The sequence below is a fragment of the Balaenoptera acutorostrata genome, chromosome X, assembly GCF_949987535.1.
Source record: "Balaenoptera acutorostrata chromosome X, mBalAcu1.1, whole genome shotgun sequence".
Taxonomy (NCBI): Eukaryota; Metazoa; Chordata; class Mammalia; order Artiodactyla; family Balaenopteridae; genus Balaenoptera; species Balaenoptera acutorostrata.
The window spans coordinates 112,831,966-112,855,777 of NC_080085.1; the positions used below are offsets into that span (position 1 = coordinate 112,831,966).

General features: G+C 48.5%; 1 protein-coding gene across 13 annotated transcripts in view; it reads left to right on the top strand.

The window, feature by feature from the left end:
• Window positions 1–23,812, top strand: part of BCORL1 (BCL6 corepressor like 1) — a 61,821-nt gene that overhangs the window by 8,015 nt on the left and 29,994 nt on the right. For 10 of the 13 annotated variants that reach the window (XM_057538655.1, XM_057538653.1, XM_057538652.1 and 7 more), the window contains 3 exons: window positions 11,994–12,123; window positions 16,765–16,852; window positions 17,131–20,403. In XM_057538655.1, the coding sequence (XP_057394638.1) occupies window positions 12,038–12,123; window positions 16,765–16,852; window positions 17,131–20,403 (3,447 nt within the window). In that variant the 5' untranslated portion in view covers window positions 11,994–12,037. Of the gene's footprint in view, window positions 1–11,993; window positions 12,124–15,178; window positions 15,336–16,764; window positions 16,853–17,130; window positions 20,404–23,812 lie in introns of all 13 variants that reach the window. The other 3 variants (XM_057538662.1, XM_057538664.1, XM_057538663.1) reach the window with 3 other exon arrangements.

Below are 23,812 nucleotides of genomic sequence, written 5' to 3' on the forward strand. Positions count from 1 at the left end.
TTTAAGAAGACCTTAAGCTAAGTATCCATGAAGAATCGAGAGTACTGAGGGGCAGGCAAAGTTTTGTGTTATAGGCTTCTTTGACCGTCTGCTAAGAAACAAAATTTGGTTACCTCATTGCTAAGGTATGCCTAGAAATCTTAGTGTTAGTGCCATTTAAGGGTACAGTCGAGTTTTGTTATAATGCTGGTGTCCGGGGACAAGGAGAGCAAGCAGGTTTTCATTTTTCCAAGTTCTATAGAGAAGTGCACTACATGTGGCTCTGAGCCCAGGAGTGAGTGGATGCACTCTATACCTGGACCTGAGAGGTGATTAGGTGTCTTACTATGATGAGGCTTTACTCAGCGTGACTTGGTGGTACCACGCACGGGTTAGTGTGGTCCAGTGGTTCTCAGACTTTAGCCCGCATCAGAATTACCTGGAGGCCTTTGGAGACATACAGCCCTCAGTTACAGTCCACATTCTTCTACTTCCTAGTCGTGTGGAACTTTCTTGAGCCTCAGTTTTCTCATCTATAAAACGGAGATGATAATCCTAGTCTCACAGGGCTGTGAGGATTACACAAGATGATGCATCTATAGTGCCAGGTCCATAGCAGGTGCCCAATAAATGGCATCTATTATTATAGTATAATCTAGTTTTTCTTATTCAATTGTGTCCTATGACATTACCTTTTTATATCACACGATGGTAAACATGGTGGCAGAAAGAAAACTATCAATAGCTCCTGAGTGCTCCCCTTATATCTTGATTCTCTGTGCTCTTTCTCCATATTCCTGTTGTATTAGTACACATTTAGCATTTACGACGTGGTAGGAGGAAAGAGCTTGGCTCATCACTGCATTATTGCATCCACCTTTGAGGTGGAAGTGGCAGCTTCTTTAACAGCTCTGCTGTAACCCTGCTTAGTATTTCAGAGCAGGAACTGAAGGGTGTATATCCAGTCGAAACTTCACGGCACATTTTGGTCCGTGCTTTAGAAATGACCCAAACGTAGTTTACCAGGGTGACATTTTAAAAAGCCATTGCTTTCTGAAAAGGGCTGCTGTGTTTAATTATGACTGGTTGGGCTTTCCAGCTGTCTCTGACATCTGGAAGTTCTACAAGAGCTGGTAGATAGAGCCCAGGTCTGGTATGGCTCTATGGCAAGGATGTTCCTCAGTGATTGGATGGGAGAGATTAAGGTCTCAAATAGCTCAGGTATCCCCAAACCAAACTTTTGGGCAGAGAAAAATGATGGGCTGTAAAATATAGTCCCTCTCTGCAGCCAAAGTGAAGTTTGATGCCAACAATCAGCTATGCCAATATAGGGAGAGTGTGATACCAGGCCAATTTAAAACTAGATCAGTAAACAGATTAATAATTTCTGTTTGACTTCAGAAATGCATTATTATTCTCTACCTGTCCCCCTCCCCAGCAGATCTACCTTCCTATTTATATTATGCTTAGGCAAATATTAAAATGAGTTGTTCCCTGAGCACACCTCTACTGTAAGTGGCAGAAGGCAGTCCATAAGTCGGCTGGGTTTAAAAATTAGCTGTGGCTAAGCTACAGATAATTGGAAGTTGACTTTATTGTTTTGCCCCAGCCCAATTTTATTTTATTTCTGTGGTTTCTTTATCATGGAAGTAAGGAGAAGAAAGAAGAGAAAGTTTATGAGAGAGCACGGGAAGTAAAAGGAATTCAAAAACCCAATGCTTTTTTAAAAAATTAATTAATTAATTAATTAATTTTTGGTTGCGTTGGGTCTTCGTTGCTGCACATGGGCTTTCTCTAGTTGCGGCGAGCGGGGGCTACTCTTCGTTGTGGTGCGTAGGCTTCTCATTGTGGTGGCTTCTCTTGTTGCGGAGCACGGGCTCTAGGCGCATGGGCTCAGTAGTTGTGGCATGCAGGCTCAGTAGTTGTGGCTCGCGGGCTCTAGAGCACAGGCTCAGTAGTTGTGGCGCACGGGCTTAGTTGCTCTGTGGCATGTGGGATCTTCCCAGACCAGGGCTCGAACCTGTGTCCCCTGCATTGGCAGGTGGATTCTTAACCACTGCACCACCAGGGAAGCCTGACCCAATGCTTTTTACATGGGGTTGTTCTTGGTTTCTGTATGGGGTAGAGGGAATTTTAGTTTTTCCCCGTAGTTTAGCAAGTAATTATCGAGCGCATATTGTGTGCTTTGTGTCATGCTAGACACTATTGGGAAGAACTATTAAAAGAAGTAGAAAATATTTTTTCTAGCCTTGAGAAACCTATAGACTGGTAGCAGGTTGAGCCAATATTGAGAGTTTGAAATTCTGTGAGCTAATTGTGTGTGTACCTTTGAATGAGTAAATATATAAAATGAGTTAAGCCCATATTCTGGGGTGAGAGAATAGAAAAAAAAAATAGGCTGATATGGCCTCTCCAAATATTTGTGTAAGAGGTCCAGGAGAGCTTTTTTAAAAAAGGCCAAAGTTTGGTGAGGAGGAATCCTCTTTAGGTGAAAAATTCCATATCATGAATGCTGTATACTGAAATGGAGGACCTGAGAACCACTGTCACAGTTTATGGCAGGGAGGACACAGAAGCATCACAAAAGGGACTGAAGTCTCAGATTACAATGATTCAACTTTGGAGTGTGAAAGACACACCAAATATTCACATGGTCCTGCTGAAGACCAAATTGAGGAAAGCCAACTCATTTTTTTGATCTAGTAGAAATGAGAAGTGCTCAAAGGATGACCCTACTTACTTAGGGTGACATTTTGAGGTGCCTTTGGAAAAGGACTGATTAATTTCATGATGTTTAGGTTTTCTAGATATCTGTGACATCTAGAAGTTGTACAAAATCTTGTTCCTAGAGCCTAGGTCCAGTTTAAAGCTATGATGAGGTATTTTCCTTAAATGGAGTAAAATAATTTCCTTGCAGCAGGAAATGGAAGTGAGTACTATTTGAATAATAGGAAAAAAGTATCTTGGCAGTGGGTGGAAAAGCTAAAATGATCTGGTGGTATGAAAATATACGTGAGAGATTAAAACTTTTGTTTTTGCTTACTTCACTGCTGAAATCGACTACCTTTGGTCCGTTCAAGTGCTTTTGTGTTATTCTCAGTTTTTGCAGATGACATAGTAACTGCACATAGTGAGATGTCTCAGATGGTTGAGAAGTGGGGGTTGAAAATACCCTCCAAGTTTTGCCCCCCACAGTTTAGGCTTTGGGTACTAGCGTACAGCCGTCCCTTGGTATCTGCGGGGTATTGGTTACACGAACCCCCGTGGATATCAAAATGGAGACGAAAATCCGTGGACACTCAAGTCCCTGACGAAAAATGGCGGAGTAGAAAGAACACAGTCGGCCTTCCGCATCCTCGCGCGAGGTTCGCATCCTCGCGCGAGGTTCGCATCCTCGCGCTAGGTTCGCATCCGCGCACGAGGTTCGAATTCTCGCGCGAGCTTCACATCCTCGCGCTAGGTTCGCATCCACGCACGAGGTTCGCATCCGCGCACGAGGTTCGAATTCTCGCGCGAGCTTCACATCCTCGTGCTAGGTTCGCATCCGCGCACGAGGTTCACATCCGCGCACGAGGTTCGCATCCGCGCACGAGGTTTGCATCTGCGCACGAGGTTCGCATCCGCGCACGAGGTTTGCATCTCCGGATTCAGCCGACTGCGGATGTGAAACCCCCGGTTACCGCCGGTAAACTGTATATCATTCTTCAAGGGTATTACCGCTGTGATTAGATGATTCTGAATGGGTTTTGGCAGTTTTAAAACATCAAAATGACTCTGAATGGATGGATGCAGCGCTCGTGAGGAGACTGAAAAGGCTGTGAGTTGGATTGAGAAAGGTTTGGATGGTAATGCTCACCGGGAGAGCTCCAAAGAGATCGCAAGCCTTGGTCACTGCTTCGAGATGAATGTCTAGCTTTCCAAAGTGACTACTTTGTCGGTAACGACATTTATTCATTTGAATGAGTAAGCTCTCATGCGTTTAGCAGATAGTTAACATTCCTTTGTGTCTAAGTCTCATAAATGTTTATAACGCAGGGCTTTCAAACATGGAGGTACCCAAGGAGTCTGTGAAGGTGTCTGTGCTAGAGCCGTGTGCAGACAACTCCTTAGCCTTCTCGGTAAATACAGGAATGAATGCATCTGGGAACAGGGTGCAGTGTCCCTTATAAGACTTATCCCTTGGAGTAGAACTCGTGGAACTATTTGGATAGAAAAAAAAAAACCTCAGGGTAACCAGGAAGTGCTAGAATAGAAGGTGGGGATGAACAGTGCAAAGGGCCCCTTCCTCCTTTCAATTGCCCAGCAGATTATTTTCAGTTGATTTTGTGTGTGTGTATGTTTGTGTGTGGTGGTGTATAGTGGTAGAGGAACCTGTTTTGCATAAAGGGAAGCAAAGTGATTGGGGCAGGTATACGGGACTCTTCAGTTTCAAGGAATGGTATTTGGTTAATGGTAGAGAAAGAAGAGGGGATAGTGATACTGAGTGGAAAGCTGGAGGAGAATATTAGAATATCATATGGGAAATCATTAAATTAGAACAATTTAAGTTGGAAGAACTTCCTCATTGGGGGGTGAGGTTTAGGATACGTAATTAAGTAGGAGAAATAGGAATGCTAGTCCTACACGTGGAAGAAGGCAGAGGGACAAGGAGGGTAAGACATGTGGTGAGGGTTCTATATCTAAAGTCAGGTAAAGTTATCCTTGTTGGGTATGTGTAAACTTTCCTGTTGAAAACAATGATTTTGAGACATTTTGACATCCCTCTAAAGGCACTCCAGTGACTGGGTGGAAGCCGAGGCCTTTTCATGTTCCCTAGGATCTCAATGCCAGTGATCACTTGGATCTCCTTGGGGGTGTCTTAGATGCTGCTTTTCCCAAAGTGGGGTAGTAGGGTGGCCTTTCCTTTGCTTCTGTGAAATCAGAATGTGAATACCTCTGTCTTACGGGAGCTTTCCCCAGGGCTCTGGATTTCTATTGGAGCAGTAGGTCCCAAAGTTGGTTTTCTTTACTTATTAGTCACTGACCCAGCCCTCCTTCTTTAACTGTCTACTGGCCACGCCTATCCTCTTGAGGACAGATTCAGGGCCAGGCTTCAAGAGGAATATTTTCCGGCTCTTTCATTTTTTTAAAGTCATAATTGCTTCCAGGTCACAAGACAGTGTGAACCAAAAGAGTCCTGGGGGAGTACTACCAGATTTAGTTTAACTGAGGCCTTCTTAATCGAGTTTCTAATTTACTGTCTGGATGGTAGAGTCCAAGCAGGAGTAAATGGGCAGGCTTCATGCTATGTGTAGGGGTCCTAGTTGTATGCCATGCGTTGCCAGCACCAGTTGTTCTGCATGTAAGGGGTCTTTGGCCACAAAAGGAGCTATGTGATTCTGGGGAACTGGTCCACTAGACTAACAAACACCCTATTTGGTCATTTTCTTTTCTTTCCTTTTATTTTTTAATATATTTATTTATTTATTTTTGGCTGCATTGGGTCTTCGTTCTTGCGTGTGGGCTTTCTCTAGCCCCGCGGTGAGCGGGGGCTACTCTCCGTTGCAGTGCACGGGCTTCTCATTGAGGTGGCTTCTCTTGTTGCGGAGCTCAGGCTCTAGGCACGCAGGCTTCGTAGTTGTGGCTCACGGACTCTAGAGCACAGGCTCAATAGTTGTGGCGCATGGGCTTAGTTGATCCGCGGCATGTGGGATCTTCCCGGGCCAGGGATCGAACCTGTGTCCCCTGCATTGGCAGGCGGATTCTTTTTTTTTTTTTTTATAAATTTATTGTATTATTTTATTTTATTTATTTATTGTTTCTGGCTGCATTGGGTCTTCGTTGCTGTGCATGGTCTTTTCTCTGGTTGTGGCAAGTGGGAGCTACTCTTCGTTGCGGTTCACGGGCTTCTCATTGCGGTGGCTTCTCTTGTTGCGGAGCACGGGCTCTAGGTGCATGGGCTTCAGTAGTTGCAGCACGCGGGCTCAGTAGTTGTGGCTCATGGGCTCTAGAGCGGAGGCTCAGTAGTTGTGGCCCATGGGCTTAGCTGCTCCGCGGCATGCGGGATCTTCCCAGACCAGGGATCGAACCCATGTCCCCTGCACTGGCAGGTGGATTCTCAACCACTGCATGGCAGGCGGATTCTTAACCACCGTGCCACCAGGGAAGTCCCCTGTCTGGTCATTTTCGGGGGTAAAAACTAAAAGTTTTTAATAATGTCTACTTTCGTAAAAAAAAAAAAAAGTCAGATAGATGCTCTGTTACCTCTTGTCATGTCCTCCTCTTCCTCACATGCAGGATGAGCATGCTTTTGCTTGTCCTTGTTGTGAAATCTGCTTGTTTTGGCATCTTCCTTTCAAAACAGAACCAAAAATGTCTACCCAATCTGTACAATCTCCTTTGAGATTTTAGTGCTGACTGTCCCTTATTACCAACTCCCCCAACCCTAACTTGGGCTACAATTCGATGTTCTTCCCCTTTTGAGAACATATTCTCTCTAAACTTTTCTAAAATGTCTGCCTTCAGTGCTTCCCCCCAGTGTTTCAGTTTGGCCCACTATGGTGAAATATTTCAGGTTCCCCTATTTCATTTTTTTCCTTTTTGGTTGTTATATGCTATGGGCTTCTCTTTTATGCCTTTCACACCTGCACTTGTCTTCGAGCATTTTTTTTTTCCGTTTGGATTTTTGGGGGAAAGAGTTCTGCCTCATCATGGTTTTTCTTCTACTACCTGCTCGCCCTCAGCTTAGCTGCTCTTTTCACCATTTTAAGGTTATTGCTCTCCTGTTAGTCCATTTCTCTTTGGTTTCCCCTGTTTCATAGTGCGGTGATTGTGCCTGGCTACCTGCTTTTTGCCGCCCGCTTCTTGGATTCATTCCCTTGTATCTTGGTCAGTCCTTTTACTTATGTGTACATGTGCCTTCTAAATCAAAAAGTTTTCTTTATTTATATTTTCAGCCACACTTATCACTTTGGATTGGTGGAGCATGTGTTCTCCTTTGTTCTCACCACAAGTTGGATGTGTCCTTTGAGTTTTTCCCCCCAAAGTGGGGACAGCTCACAGTGGTCCTGCTGCCTTCCAGGCAGTGACCAGCATTTGATTCTGGGGCCGTGCAGCTGTTCATTTCTTAGCAATTACATGGTTGTGACATCTGGGAAAATCCTTTGCGGTATTTCGTATCCCTGTGCCTGTGCTTCCTGGGTCACTTGAGATTACCAGGTTTCTTCCAAGTTCCTTTTAGGAACTTCGCCTTTTGCCTTTGATGTGATGGTTCCCATCAGAGAGGGAGTGAGAGAGAGATTGAGAATTGTACACCACACATGAGTGCAGGCACTACGAGCAAAAGCAAGCTGGGCCCCAAGTGTGTACACCAGTGAAACCTACCAAGTGTGGCGTGTCTGTAGGATTTTTCCTTTCTGCTCACCTCTCCTGAGGCGTAGTGTACAGCTGAGTGGTTATTAATTTGATCGGATATGATAATAACAAAACAAAACCCTGGGCCTACTGGATCAGAAATTCCAGGGCTGGGACCTATGAATCTGTATTTTGAACCAGCACCTCGGTGATTCTGACTTGGGAAATATTGGTGTGCATTGTCCATCTTGACTCCTCCTGTCCTATGTGGGCATTGACGCCACCGGTGCCTCTTTAGAAGTTCCCTTTGCCTACTCTCTGGCTCAGGAGAACCGATCTTTGCTTCTTGTGTAGACCACTTAGCTCTGTGCTCTCCTGACTGCGCTTTCTACCCCTCCCCTCCCCTCCCTGCCTCCGCAAAGGCTACTATTAATTAGCAGCAGAGGACTTCACGTAAGAAGAGGTGTTGGTCTGACAAAATCATAGTGGAAGAGTGGGAGGTTGAGATTAAAGCAGATGCTCTATCTTCAGGATCTTGTGAAAGTGGGGCTGCCTAGGATCAGGTTTGCTCTCTAGGTAGTCATAAAATGCACATTGTATGGTAATTATTTTGGTTTTTACTTGCTTTTCTTGTTGTTGTTATTGTTATTTGGGGATTTGGGGGGTCTAAAAACTCCCTTATCTAGGTAATGATATTTTATACGTTATTCTGTTTCCAAATGCCAGGATACCCCCTCTGATTTCTGTCCCAGGCTGGTCAGCCAACAGGCTGAGCTATTGTTTCCTAAACTGGGATATTCCAAGATACTCTAAGAAACAGTCAAAACTTGATCAACCGGGATGTTTAGGGAGTGGGATCCCGGTGACCTGATGTGACGCAGACAGTCAACCCATTTGTCTTACCCCTTGTGGAAATCTCTAAAATTATGTGTGAGCCCACATAACTGTTTTAGGAATGTTAAAGATAACTTTCAGAAAAAGATAAAATCATCAGTCTCTTACAGATGTAAAAATGAACACGTATTAAAGATTTTATTTTACTCGTTAATCAGCAAGAGAACCAGACAGATGTTATAGCTGGTTCAAAGAAAAAGTCCAAAAAGCACAAATTTATATGGAGTAAAGGAATTGAATTGCAAATGGAGGCAAAACTGGTTTTTCCACAGTGGGGAGGAAAGTTAATCCAAACTGCATGGGACAAGACAGAGTTTGCATATCCATCAGTTACCTGCAATTTACAAAGGTGCAAAATAACTCAAAGACAATGAACTGGGCTAGAATCGGGCAGCTTGGAAGGGTGTGCTATAGATAATGCATAGCGTTTTCATTGAAATACGTTTTTTTAAAATAGTAAGCATGGTGAATACTTTTTAGGGAGGTTTCCTTTGCTTCATGTAATTTCTCAGGGTCACCACCTCAAGTCTCATCCAGGTTTCACTTCCATATAACACGTATATACTGAGTACTTACTATACGTAAGATATTGCAGAAGAACCAGAGACAGAAAAGACAGTATTTCTTACCGTAAGTAAGATTGTCTGGGGGTGGGGGCAAGACAGACGTGCCACATCCCCAACTAACCACACAGCAGAGGGACTAAGAATCTGTGCTGTGGTAGGGGTGGGAATGAAATGTTTGAGGAGAACCAGAGAGGGAGGAGTTAACCGACCAGGGGCTGGGGCTGGGGAGATGACATGATGACATTTAAGCTAGGCTTTGAGAGAGGACAGAAAGGAAGAGGGGACACAGGAGAGGCCACTTCAGGGAAGGGCCAGGAGTCGGGGTGGCAAGGGCGCAGGGAAATAGCAGGATGTGGCTGAAGAGGAGGCTAGAGGGGAGGTTTGAGAGCAGCTTGTGGAAGGCCCTGAATGCTGTGCTAAGAAATGTGGGCTTGATTCTGAAGACAGAGGAAAGCTATTGAAAGCTTTGGAGGAGGGAGGGGGTGATGTGATCGAACTGGTTCTTTAGAAGATGAATTGACTGTAGAATCAAGAGATTGGAGGCAGAGGGACTAGTTAAGAGGCTAGTGTAATATTCTGGTCGAGAAATGATGAGGGTCTGCATCAGGGCAGTGGCGAGAGGGGTAGAAGGAGAGGATGGAGATGGCATTATTAAGGCTTGACTCCTGATTGCATGTGGGTGGTGGGGGAGAGAAGGAGTTGAATGCTGAAATTTCCAGGCTAGGGGATAGTGGTGCTATTAACTAAGATAGGAAACACGCTGGGTGTGGGGGTGGGGAGCAGGTTTATGGTAACATAATGAGTTCGGTTTGAGACACATTGAGTTTGAGGGGCTCGGTGGACATCCAATTAACAGCAAGTTGCTGGCAGCTGGAAATTCTGGTCTGGGTCTAAGGAGAGAGGTCAGGGCTAGAGATACAGATTTGGGAGTCATCAGCGCACGAAGGGGTGAGTTGAAACTGAGAGCTCTTGAGCTAAGCGAAAAGGAGGGGCAGGACACACACACACACACACACACACACAGGGGGAGGGGGTTTAGGGCAGAGGGAGGGGGGCGGAGGGGTTGGGGAGAGCCAGTGAGAGCCAGACTTGAGCTAGAGAGACAGGAAAAGGAGAGACAGAGGAAGACAGAAGGACAAGAGAGGGAGACTGAAGGCTGAGGCCCGAGGACTAAGAGTAGAGGCGGGGGGGGGGGGGGCAGCGGGGAGGGAGGAGAGAGTGGAGCCTGAGGGGAAATAAGAAAAGTGAGATAAAGGAGGGAAAGGACAGGGGCAGGAGGGTGGGAAAGGGGAGAATGTTGGAGGAGAGGGGACCGTGGCAGGGGAGGAGAGAGAAGGAGAAGAGAAGCAGAGGAGAGGGGAAGAGAGAGAGAGCTGGGAGAATAATAGGGGGAAGGGGAATGATGAGGAGGAATAGAGAGAAATGGGAGAGAGAGATTGAGAGAGGAGGGGGAAGGGAAAGAGAGAGATGAGTGGGGTAGGAAGAGAAAGAAGGAGGGAAGGGGAAGGGATAGGAGAGGGTGGCAGAGGTGAGGAGAGATGGAGGGCCAGGTTTCTGGGGTGGCAGGAGAGAAGGGCCCCAGATAGGCCAGCAGGCACTGGGTCTGCAAAGCCAGGAAAGGGGCAAGTACAAAGGAAGGGGCGAAGGCAACGGTATCCTATGCGACAGGGACAGGAGTAGGATGAGGACTGAGGAGAGAATGGGGGATGTGGCCCTGCTCTCCTCTCACTGACTCTCTCCCTTGTCTGCTCCCTCTGTGCCAGCCACACTGGCCTCCTGGCTCTTTTCTGATCTTAGCAGGCACCTCGTGCCTTAAGGACCTTTGCAAGGTTGTTCCTTCTGCCTGGAATGCTCTTCCCCAGATATCCACATGGCTCACCTCTTTGCTTCCTTCAGGATGTTTAAATGTCTCCTTCTCAGCAAAGCCTACTCTGATCACCCACTTACACATTGTAGCCCATTCCACTCCCCGCCCCCCACCATCGCCCTTGCCCCTTAGCCTGTGTTATACCACCTTCTAACATACTGTAACACAGACTCATTTAACGTGTTTATTGTCCATCTCATCCCACTAGAATATAAACTCCATGAAGGCAGAGATTTCTGGTCTTTTTTGTTAATTGTTGAATCCCCAGTACCTAGGACAGTGCCAGCACATAGTAGGTGCTCAATACATATTTGTTGAATGAGTAAGTGATGTTGTGTTGAATATGGATGATCTCTGAAAATTGTATAAAGGATAAATGAAACAAATTCCTGAGGTGACTATATTTTACTGTGGTTTACTTCTTTGGAAAGTGGAGAACAGCATAAAATTCTGATCACTGTAGGGTTTTGTTCAGTTGAGCTTTGATGAATAAGGCTTTTAGCTAATAAGTTAATTTGAGTTTGAGGGTCTCAAGACAAGCTCATTGGATAAACCTCTTTCTCTTGATGCCTCATTTTCTCTGGAAGGTGAATTGGCTGTGCAGTGGTTGTCAACAGCGAGAACCCGACATTGGCTGGTGAAGGGGGCGGTAGGTCATGGGGATGACAGACCGATAGGAAGGGACAAGGGCAGACATGTGCAGTTCTTGCTGGAGCATTGTTTTCTGTTTGTGGTCAGAGCGCAAGGAGTATGGCATCTGATCTGAAGGGCACTTTAAACCAGGTTAGGTATATGCATTATATCTGTATAACTCCTAACTTGAAATTAGAATGAGTATATTTGAAGGGCTTATAAAGAAAGCATGTGCTTCCTCTGGAGAGCTTAAATTGGTTATGTCACTCAAATACTTCAGTACTCATGGATTGGAGAGTTGACAAGAAAAAGATTCCCCAGTAGTCTTTCGATGCCCTGTTTATATATGGGAATGACCCCCTAATTGTAGTTGGTTAGACTAAATGTGTGTAGAACAATATACTGGCATCTCACTTGTCTGAAATAGATTGAATTTCCTCGAACACTCATGCATATCTCTCTTTCAGATAATTTAAAAATCACTCTAGGTGATTAACAGCATCCTCGTCTCCATCCTGAAACCTATGGATTCCTGGAAAGCTGGTGCTCCCTCATCCCCATTTGGACCTTAATTTTCCATAGCAGGCTGGCTTGTGAGAGAGACTGCTTTAACATTTTGGTGCTCTAATTACCTTTATTTATTTAAATGTTTCCGCATAAAAGGTGGTTAAAGCAGCTGTCCGTGTTACAAGTTTTGATTTTTGGGAGTTCTTTTTCCCCAGGGGGAGTGGCCACAGCAGGTCCTAGCTGGTGGTGAGTGGCTGTCATGATCTCTACAGCACCGCTCTACAGCGGCGTGCACAACTGGACCAGTTCTGACCGGATTCGCATGTGTGGCATCAACGAGGAGAGGTGAGGAGGCTGGGAAGGTGGCCGTCGCCGGCTTCCAGTGAGCGGTGCCTGCTCCCTGGCGAGGTAGCTGCAGCAGCGCCTGAGGGGGGACCTTGGGGAGGGGGCTGCTGGTTGTTTCTAATTTTCCTGAGATGGGCTGGGGCTGGGGCTGTGTGAGTGGCCTGCTCTGCCATGCCGTCCCTGTTCAGATGAAAGTGAGGAGGCCAACAGATGACCTTTTACCAACTAGTATTTGTCTACTCATTAAGAACTGTCAGACTGTGGATTAAAGGGAGGCTCAGGCAATTGCAAGTTTTATTTGCTGCATCCATGTTCTGTGCTCAAGGATACGTGTAAGATATTTTTGGTCCTCGATCTAAGCCTGGAAGAAAGGCGATTTTGTCATTCAGCTTTATACTGGAAACTGTTAGTGGGTATTCTGGTGATCAGCACTTTCCTGCCTCACGAGGCTAATGATGATTCGCAGTGAGATCCTTATGAAGTATCAAAGGAGGATCAAACTGCTTAACGTAGTTTTTGTATGAAATTGAGAGTTGGTGATGCTTGCCTGATCTGCGTGTGTTTTCAGTTTTCTGTTCACCAAAATACTGGGTTGACCAGGCTGTTCCATTTCCTGATCATGCCCCGTATGAAGAGCACTCAAAATGGCCTTCAGATTCTACATTTGATTTTCATAACCCTTGGCCAAAGAGCTGTGTGTGATGGTTGCAGTGCCTCTCCCATTTTTAGAGAAGGTATGGCTCCCCCATGCTTGCTGGTTTCAATATATCGACTGTTGAAATCCAAATACATCAAATCAGTCACCTAGAACACAGAACGGTATGGCTTTCCCTGGGATTCAAGATGTGGCATTTCCTTGGGGAAATCTTGGAAGTGTGTGCATGGGTGTGTGTGCATGTGGGGGAGTGTTGGTAATATTGAAGGGAAAAGGAATGGACGTCTTTGTGTGTATCTATTTTCTTCTTCTGTTCTGAACTGGAGAAGTATGTACTTGTGTGAGGTTCAGGTTAGGAGAATAGACCTTTTTATTATTTTTTTAAAGCCATTAGCTCCTGATGGTTTAATGTTGTCTATACTGAGGAACAAGTTAGAGATGGACTTAAAAGGAATTTAATTTTAGAATATAAAAATCAAGATGAAGGAAAATAAGACAAAATTCTTCTCAGATCTGCACGAGAAAGGTATTTTCCTTTGCATATGAGGTATGTCCTTAGATAATAACTAAGAGATGATCTGGGGAAGGCAGAGCGCTGGTATTGATTTGCGTGAGTATTCATTGGCAACTAGTTACAAGTAGTTGAGGCTTTGATGTAGAGATCTGGACTAGAGCCTTCAAAAAATCAATGAACAAGTTACCTTAGTTTACTGTCTATTCTAAATCCCCTCTGAAAAAGGACCAGGAAGTGGGCCCGAACCTGATTTTCCCTCCTTATGGACTTTTCTTGGGATGTTAGATTACCAAATATGCCAAGTGGTTAAGATGACCTTTTTTAAGTGTTGTCACTTCTGATCTCATCTACCCATTGCTGTCACCTTCCCACTACAGCCCAGGCCATGCTATAGCTGATTTCCAAAATGTGATCTCACCTTATTTAAAAACCATCTTCCTTAGCCCTTGACCACCTGTAGAACTTCGACATTTCGGGTGTAAAGCTGCATCTGGGGGTTAACTCTTGAAGTTATGTTTGAGAAGCCTGCCCAGTGCCATCAGATGTAGCTGAGGACTGTAGAAACTGGGGACAGGGGGTTTATGCTGGCCTCAGGTGGCCGACTCTAGACAAGCCTCCAGCTAAATCCCTCTGTTTGCTTACTTGCTGCTTCCTTTCTTGTACCCATTCATGCCATCATTCACCAAACATTTATTAAACTCAATCAGAGCAAACCAGTAGTCATGGGATATTGGTGGTAAGTGCTGTCGAGTGGCATGTACAGGTCCCGTGGGAGTCTACAGGCCAGAATGAAAAACTTCCTGGGGGAATAAGGGAAGGCTTCCCAGAGGCAGTGACCTTTGCGCCGGGGCTTGGGGGATGAGTAGGAGTTTCAGGTGAGGGCTGGTATTTCTCACATGGTGTGTTTGCGGGAGACCTTGGCTGGAATGAAGGCAGTCTTGGGGTGCTATGGGAAGTCTGCAGGGGCTGGGATCTAAGCGAGATGTGTGCCATGTAGTTAGGGCCCAACAGGAACTGAAAAAGGTCTGGTTTGACAGTGATGCTAGCCCTTAATAATTAGGGAAACAGCCCTGAAAAGTTATGGCTGTTTCTGGTTTAGGTTCAACAAAGCCTTGAGTATAATGGCCCAGGGTCATCTCTGTTGGGAAGAAAAGGTGGGATTGATTTGCAGACCTGACTGAAGCCTGCTTTGACCCCTGCTCCCTTCTCCCCGCCACCCACACCCTCCTAATCTTGCCCAGTTGACCCTCCTCTCCCCATGCACCCCTGCCCTGCAAGCTGTCTCTGTCCCAGGTTCTTCTCTCAATGGAGCAATTTAACGTTTGCTTGGCTTTACACACCTCTCTCCTCAGAGGGTTTGAAACGTGGCCGCAGGACATTTTCCCAGAGCCTTGGGGGCTGGCACTCAGGTGTGGGTATGGCTGGAGTAGCCACGACTGCTGTTGGCCGCTGCCACCTCCAGAGTCTCTGGGCCGGTGGCTCTGCCGTTCTCTGGTGGCTGCCTTCGAAGGCAGGGTTTCTACTTTCAAGGTGACTTTATGCAGGGTGGGAGCCGAGCAAGGAGGACCAAATATGCAGCTGAACTCCCCTGTGTATGGTGAGGATGGGGGAAATGGAAATAGTGTCTCCGCTCTGCGGTCCCTCATGTGGGGTTGGTGAAGGGGGGGTTCCCTGCCGCTCCTTTATCCTCGTCACCATCCTCCCCACAAAACCATCCCTGGCCTGGCCTAAGGCTGGGTATTGGTCTTGCTTTTCTGGGCTCTCAGGGATTGATGTCGAAGTATGTTTTCCCTTTCCCTCAGGCTCCCCTTCCTCCCCTTCCTTGAGACCCCCGACTGCATCTCCAGCCCGCCTCTCTCCTTATGATCATTTCTGTTTGTCACCAGCAGTCATTGCCAGCAGTGGAACCCTCCCACTTCTGCCAGCCTAGATGCCTTTTAAAGGGAACAAGCCTTTCCCCCCGGTTAGTCCCTTCTGGAGCCCTGAAAAGATGGGGAGAGGCCCACGGTGATCCCCTTGCCTTTTTTGCTTCTCTTGCCCCAGGTACAATTTTGGGGTCCGTCAACGGTGCCCTGTTCCAGTGGGAGGGAAGGAGTTAGTTCTTGTGGGGGTTGGTTGTGGGTGCCCTGACTGCCCTTTGGTTAGGATGGCTGGTGAGGCAGGTGCTGGCTTCTTCCCTGGCTGTTGCAGAGCTCAGGGCGAGGCTCTGAAGAAGGGGGGCAAACCCCAAGGCAGTCTAGCTCCCCAGAGGTGCACAGAGCATTCCTGTGCTTTGCACCCTAGGAACCACATCTCAGGGCTTCTTCTGGAGCTTTATTCCTGCACCTCAGCTTTCCACTTGGCCACTCACACCATGGCTCCTGCCCCACTGGTGTCTTCCCTAGGGCAGCAGTGGCACGTTCTTGCTATAACTCAAAATACCAAACTTCCAGTGGGTGTTTGTTTTCTCTTCAACTTCACCCTCCCAGTCTGACCTTTTTTTTTTTTTTTTTTTGGTCAGGATATACCATTTCCTAAGATTCTTGCCCAAATTTTAGAGAAGACATTTTGAGGAGGTGAGGGTACAGTTGAGTTTTCCTCCTTTGGGAACCAACTCTCTGGCCTTGAGCATTTCCCTCTGCAATATACCAACTTGAATTCGGGATCTGTAGCTTTGAAGGCTTCCTTCCCTTTGCGATGGGAGAAAATGCAGTGGTGCTGGGAGGCCAAGCGGAGAGTAGGGGAGCTGGCAGGGGATAGGATGCAAGCAAGAGCAGAAAGGTAGGAAGGAGGGTGCTGGCTTGAGCTCTCTGGTACCCTAGAAAAGGGGAAGAGATACCCTAGAGGGAAAGAAGTCGTGCCCTTGAAATGCCCCTTGATGCTCAGTGACCTGCCTCAAATCAGTATCATCATGTGTGCTAATAAACGTGTATCTGCTCTAGGCAAGCTCATCAGGTGACTAGGTGATGATTTGGATTTAGAACATGAACCACAATGGGGGTGGTTATTTGTTTTAGGAAAGGGTTACCCTTATGGTACCTGTAGCCAGCTTTCCTTGTAGACTTAAAATAAGATCATATTTACGAGGAAAGCAGTTTGCATGCCTTTTGGGATCTTCTGTGAATTACCTCTCCCCTTCTGGCAATGCCCAGTACCTCCTGGACGGTCACCTTGATGGATAAGCTCTAGGGACAAGGCAAAGGTGCTGGGGTCCTCCACACTCCTGGTGAGAGCCCTAGAATACACAGCCCAAAGAGGGGAGTCTAGTCAGATCAGGCTCCTTTGCAGGAACTTGAAAAGCTGGGCACGGAGGCTCCGGTTTGCAGCCTGGACCTCCTCTACCCCTAGTTCCTTGTGATTTCCCCCAAGCCACCAAAGGAAGCGAGACAGGAGGGTTTTATGGGAACCCAAGCAGGCAGGGGGCGTTCTGGGGAAGGTGGCGGCCTGAAGACTAGGCCTCACGTCCCTTTTCTGGTTGTGTCTCCCATGCTAGAAGAGCACCTCTTTCTGATGAGGAGTCCACGACAGGTGACTGCCAGCGCTTTGGATCTCAGGAGTTTTGTGTCAGCAGTTTTTCCAAGGTAAGGGGCCATGCAGAACCACATGCCACCTGCCAACGGGTGGAGCTGAACTGCTCAGGCAACGTGCCCAGCCTGCCATCCCAAGAAGGGGGCCAGGAAAGGACAGGGTGTTTCCCAGGAGTTGCTGTATGTGAGACAGAAATTGGCCAGCTTCTCTTTGCTTCTGCCTGGTTGGTCGAGTTGCAAAGAGGACCAGCAGTCACCTCTCCTGGGCCTCGGGACACTTGCACGATCTACAGAGAGCTCGCTAAGATGGGCACGCTGCTCTGTCGTTGCAGGTGGAGCTCACGGCAGTTGGAAGTGGCAGCAATGCCCGGGGGGCAGACCCAGATGGCAGTGCAACAGAAAAACTTGGGCACAAGTCAGAAGACAGGCCTGATGACGCCCAGCCGAAAATGGACTATACTGGGAATGTGGCAGAGGCAGGGGGCCCCTTGGTGTCACTGAGCAGCCCGGGAGAGGGGCTCAAGCTTCCCACTTCCGACGGCCTGGAGGCCAGCAACGGCACGGCGGACTGCTCCTGGACGCCCCTCAGCACCCAAATGAGCAAACAGGTGGACTGCTCGCCAGCTGGGGCGAAGGCTTTGGACTCTCGGCAGGGTGTCGGGGAGAAGAATACTTTCATTTTGGCAACTCTAGGAACTGGCGTCCCCGTGGAGGGCACCCTGCCTCTGGTTACCACTAACTTCAGTCCGCTGCCAGCCCCCATCTGCCCCCCGGCTCCCAGTTCAGCCTCTGTCCCCCCATCTGTTCCAGATCCATTCCAGGTCCCCCTCTCCGTCCCCGCCCCAGTGCCCCATTCCGGGCTCGTTCCCGTCCAGGTTGCCACTTCGGTTCCGGCCCCTTCCCCTCCCTTAGCACCAGTCCCGGCTCTGGCTCCGGCGCCACCATCAGTGCCCACACTCATCTCCGATTCGAGCCCTCTTTCGGTTTCGGCCTCAGTCTTGGTGCCCGTGCCAGCTTCTGCTCCCCCGTCGGGCCCCGTCCCCCTGTCGGCTCCGGCCCCTACCCCCATCTCAGTCCCAGTTTCAGCTCCTCCCTTGGCTCTGATCCAGGCTCCCGTGCCCCCTTCGGCTCCGACCCTGGTCCTCGCACCTGTCCCCACTCCAGTTCTGGCTCCGATGCCGGCGTCCACGCCTCCGGCAGCTCCCGCCCCTCTGTCGGTGCCGATGCCCACCCCGACCCCGTCCTCTGGCCCGCCTTCTACCCCCACCCTCATCCCTGCCTTTGCTCCCACGCCGGTGCCTGCACCCACCCCAGCCCCAATCTTCACTCCAGCCCCCACGCCCATGCCGGCTGCCACGCCCACTGCCGTTCCCACCTCTGCACCTATCCCGGCGTCCTTTAGTTTGAGTCGAGTGTGTTTTCCTGCAGCTCAGGCACCAGCTATGCAAAAAGTCCCCCTGTCCTTTCAGCCAGGGACAGTGCTGACCCCAAGCCAGCCGCTGGTCTATATCCCGCCTCCAAGCTGTGGGCAGCCACTCAGCGTGGCCACACTGCCAACCACCCTGGGAGTCTCCTCCACCCTTACACTCCCTGTCCTGCCATCCTACCTGCAGGACAGGTGTCTCCCTGGGGTGCTGGCCTCCCCAGAGCTGCGGTCTTACCCATATGCATTTTCTGTGGCCCGGCCTCTGACTTCGGAGTCCAAGCTGGTCTCTCTGGAGGTGAACAGGCTCCCCTGCGCTTCCCCGTCCAGCAGCACCAGCACCCAGCCGGCACCCGATGGGGTCCCCGGGCCTTTGGCAGATACTTCCCTCTCCACTGCTTCTGCCAAGGTGCTTCCACCACCACAGCCTCTGCTGCCAGCCCCCAGCGTGAGCTCAGCCCCACCGCATCCTGCCAAGATGCCAGGTGGCAACGAGCAACAAACAGAAGGGACTTCCGTCACTTTCTCTCCCCTCAAGTCACCTCCACAGCTGGAGCGAGAGATGGCCTCTCCGCCCGAGTGCAGTGAGATGCCCCTGGACCTCTCCTCCAAGTCCAACCGGCAGAAGCTCCCGTTGCCGAACCAACGCAAGACGCCTCCCATGCCCGTGTTGACCCCCGTGCACACCAGCAGCAAGGCCCTCCTCTCCACGGTCCTGTCTAGGTCCCAGCGCACAACCCAGGCTGCCGGCAGCAATGTCACCTCATGCCTGGGCTCCACTTCCTCGCCCTTCGTCATCTTTCCTGAGATCGTGAGGAACGGGGACCCAAGCACCTGGGTGAAGAACTCCACTGCGCTGATCAGCACCATTCCCGGCACCTACGTGGGAGTGGCCAACCCAGTGCCTGCATCCCTCCTGCTGAACAAAGACCCCAACCTGGGCCTCAACCGAGACCCCCGCCATCTCCCCAAGCAGGAGCCCATCTCTATCATCGATCAAGGAGAGCCCAAGAGCACTGGTGCCCCCTGTGGCAAGAAGGGCAGCCAGGCTGGGACTGAGGGACAGCCAAGCACAGTCAAGCGTTACACCCCAGCCCGCATCGCCCCTGGGCTGCCGGGCTGCCAAACCAAGGAGCTCTCCCTCTGGAAGCCCACGGGGCCAGCAAATATTTACCCACGGTGTTCAGTCAACGGGAAACCCACCAGCACCCAGGTCCTGCCTGTTGGCTGGTCACCATACCACCAGGCGTCTCTGCTTTCCATCGGCATTTCCAGTGCCGGGCAGCTGACCCCCAGCCAGGGGGTGCCCATCAGGCCCACCAGCGTCGTTTCTGAGTTTTCTGGTGTGCCGTCCCTTGGCCCTGGTGAAGCTGTGCATGGACTTCCCGAGGGGCAGCCACGGCCCGGGGGCCCCTTTGCTCCAGAGCAGGACACGGGCACAAAGAACAAAACTTGCCGAATTGCTGCCAAGCCTTACGAGGAACAAGTGAACCCTGTCCTCCTGACGCTCAGCCCTCAGACAGGGACCCTGGCACTGTCTGTGCAGCCTAGCAGTGGGGACCTGAGAGTGAATCAGGGGCCTGAGGAATCAGAGAGCCACCTCTGCCCCGACAGCACTCCTAAGCTGGAAGGCCCCCAGGGGGCTTGCGGCCTGAAGCTGGCAGGAGACACGAAGCCTAAGAACCAAGTGCTGGCCACCTATATGTCCCATGAGCTGGTCCTGGCCACCCCCCAGAACCTGCACAAGATGCCCGAGCTGCCTTTGCTACCTCATGACAGCCACCCCAAGGAACTCATCTTGGACGTGGTCCCGAGCGGCAAGAGGGCCTCCAGCACAGACCTTTCACAGCTCGGAAGCCAGGTGGACCTGGGGCGGGTGAAAATGGAGAAGGTGGATGGTGATGTGGTCTTCAATTTAGCCACCTGCTTCCGGGCCGATGGCCTCCCAGCAGCTACCCAGAGGGGCCAAGCTGAAGTGCGGAGTAAGGCCGGGCAGGCTCGAGTGAAACAGGAAAGTGTAGGTGTCTTTCCTTGCAAGAACAAGTGGCAGCCAGACTCGGTGGTGACCGATGGGGTGACCGAATCTCTGCCGCCCAAGAAAATGAAGTGTGGCAAAGAGAAGGATGGTGAGGAGCAGCAGCCACAAGCCAAGGTTATGGTCCGGAGTTCCCATGGACCCAAGGTGAGTGCTGGGCTGAGGTTGAGGGCCGGGCCAAGACACCAGGGGTCTGCTTTGTCCTGCAGACGTCAACCTCGTGCAGTGTTCTTTAATTTTATTTATTTATTTATCTATCTATCTATCTATTTATCTATTTATTTATGGCTCCATTGGGTCTTCGTTGCTGTGCGTGGGCTTTCTCTAGTTGCAGCAAGCGGGGGCTACTCTTCGTCGCAGTGCGCAGGCTTCTCATTGTGGGGGCTTCTCCTGTTGTGAAGCACAGGCTCTAGGTGCGTGGGCTTCAGTAGTTGTGGCACGTGGGCTTCAGTAGTTGTGGCTCGCGAGCTCTAGAGCGCAGGCTCAGTAGTTGTGGCGCACGGGCTTAGTTGCTCCGCGGCATGTGGGATCTTCCCGGACCAGGGCTCGAACCCATGTGCCCTGCATTGGCAGGCAGATTCTTAACCACTGTGCCATCAGGGAAGCCCTCGTGCAGTGTTCTTGAGTAGCTCTGTGAACTGAGCTGATTGGAAGGCTTGTGTAAAGTGAATCATGACCCTTACCAAGTAACATTCTCCATATATGGTGTTTTAGCGTGGGGAGGGGTGGGCTTCTATTTTGTAGATGTGGGAAATGATTCGGTCCCTGAGGCTAGGAAAGCCATTGTCCCAGATGAGGTTGGAAAGTGGAAGAATACCGTACGATACGGGGAGGGAAATCAATTAATAACAGGCCCTTCCTTGCATGGCCATTCTTCCTTTTCCTTTTCTAAGATGACTGCTGGCCTTGAGAGCTTAGGGTCCAGGGAGGCAAGGGGCCTTTGACAAGGTTGTTCTCTGCACCACCGGGGTAAGCCTGCTCAGGATTTGCTTGGAGTTTTGTGGGGCTTGAGCCAATTCAGCTTCTGGGCAAATCCACCAGTTTCCTATCCCCCTAATGCTTGGGGTGGCAGCTGTGGGTTTCAGCCCATTGGGAATTTGGTGTCCAAGGCAGATGGGCATCTGGGTCTGGGTTCTTAATAGGCTAAGGATGATGGCAGGGTTCTAGGCAAAAAGGTGGGCTAAGAGGACTTGGCCTGAATCCAGTGTTCCTCCAAAGAGGATCTGAAGGCCACTAGTGATCAAGGAGATTCTTGAAGCAGTTGAGGATAGGGCTTATTCAAAATATGGAGCAATTTGAGGTTATGTTAACAAGCCTTCAAATTGGATGTTGAATAGATCTCTAGCCAGAGCACTATGAATTTGTTTGTGGCAGAAGCTCTTAGTCTTTTTTGGACCATAGAGCACTTTGGGGAGCTGATGAGAGCTGTGAACCCTGCTCCCCGAAACATGGCCTCAGAATTTTGCCCATAATTTCAAGGGGCTCATGGACCCAACCCGCTCCCCAAAGCCCACCCATGGACTCCAGGTTAAGAACCCTGGGAGTAGAGTTTGGGTGGGTTTTTCTCAGTGACCCCATGACCACCTCAGTACGGCAGAGACATGCCAAGTAGGAACATAGGTCATTACATAGTAGAGCATATGTCTAGCATTTGCTCAGGTAACTGCAATCTGCTCTTGGTGGTAATAATAGTAGTTCATGTCGTTATGGTTGTTACCGTTTGTTGAATTCCTGCTATATACCAAGTGCTTTCTACATATGTTATCTAACTTAATCCTTCAAATAACCCTATGAGGTGAACACTACACCCAATTCACAGATAAGAAAATGAGTAAGTTGTTACCCAAAGTTACACAGCTACTAAATGACAGAAGTGGAACTCAAGCTCCAATCTAATTGGTTCTGAAGTTCACATTCTAAAACAACTATACCCCAATTTAAAAAAATTAAAAGAAAAAAAGAAAGATAAAGTTCATGTTCGTCTTGAGCTATGCCACACTGTCTTCCACTCTGCTTATGTATAGCTGTTTCACTGACCATTTAGCAAGTGTTTGTTGAGCGTCTACTATGTGCCAGTCCTTGCCAGGCAGTGGGAATACATCTTCAGGAGGGCAGTACAGCATTTTGGTGAGGAGTATGCTCTCTGGAGCCAGGCACAGCGCCTGAGTGTGAATCCTGGTTCTGCTTCTTCCTAGCTGTGTGATATCAGTCAAGTTACTTCATCTCTCTCGCCCTCAGTTTCCTCATCTATACAATGAGACAGTGATAGTATCTACTCATAGGGCTGTGTAAAGATTAAATGAAATGATGATGTGAAATGTCCAGAATGGGCAAATTGATAGAGACAGAAAGTAGATTAGTAGTTGCCTAAGGCTGGCGGGGATGAGGAATTGGAGAGTGACGGCTTAATGGGTACAGGGTTTCTATTTGGGGTGATGAAAAAGTTCTAGAACCAGATAGTGATGATCCTTGCACATATCCGTGGTTGTATTAAAAACAGTTGAATAATAAACATAAATCAGTGTATGATATATCTCAGTAAATTATATGTCAACAAAGCTATTGTTAAAAAAAGATAAAATGAAGTGATACGTGTAAATGCTTAGAACAGTGCCTGGCACATAGTAAGTGCTCAGAAAGTGTTAGTGGCTGCTGTTGATATCATTAGTATTACAAATAGGATAGACCCTCATGGAGCTTATGTCTTGCAGGTGACTCGCTGACAGGCAGGCACTGCCCCTTCCTATATTAGATGAACAGTTCACTGACAGATGCAGAGGGCAGAGAATAAAGTCACGGCATCAGGAGCCTTGAAGCAGCCCTTGGCAACTGCCTGTAATGATACAGTAAATGTCCATTTTTCCGGAAAGCAAATAACTTAGATCTTTCTTTTCTTATGTTCCATTTTCCTGAGAAAGAAACCATTGATAAGCAAAACTAAGATCAGGGGTCGATTCAAAGCAGCCCCTTTCAGGGTATGGCCAAGAATCAGAATACTCTCTGTAGTGTATACAGCAGTAGGAATATAATGTTATGTACATGAAACTTATATAATGTTATAAACCAATGTTACCTCAATAAAAAAATTAAATAAAAATTTTTTTTAAAAAAGAATCAGTCTCCTGTCTCCTACACCACCTGCCCCAAGGCCGCACGGAATCCTGAAGGACCTTCTGAATCATCAGCAAAGAAAGTTCTGCTTCATCTGGTGCTGGTTGTCCTCTCATCTTTTGGAAAATTCTTTGGAAAACCCTTCAAAACTCTGTTAACCAGAACATTCATCTTACATGGTCTGTTCATCATCGCAACTTTTTGCCTAAGTTGGAGTGTGCGATATATTTTTACTCTGAGTGTTGCCCTTGCAGAACATACAGACACAGATCCCTTCTAGATGTTCTGTTTTACTTGTTTTTGTCTCTCTTAGGAAGTAAAAGTTAATGATCTGTACTTGAAAGAGCCAGCTAAAAATGATATTCAGAAATAAATACGACATGTTCAAATTGACATGCACTGAACTTTATTCCGCCTGACTTGAGGTAGTTGTTCTGTGGCCATA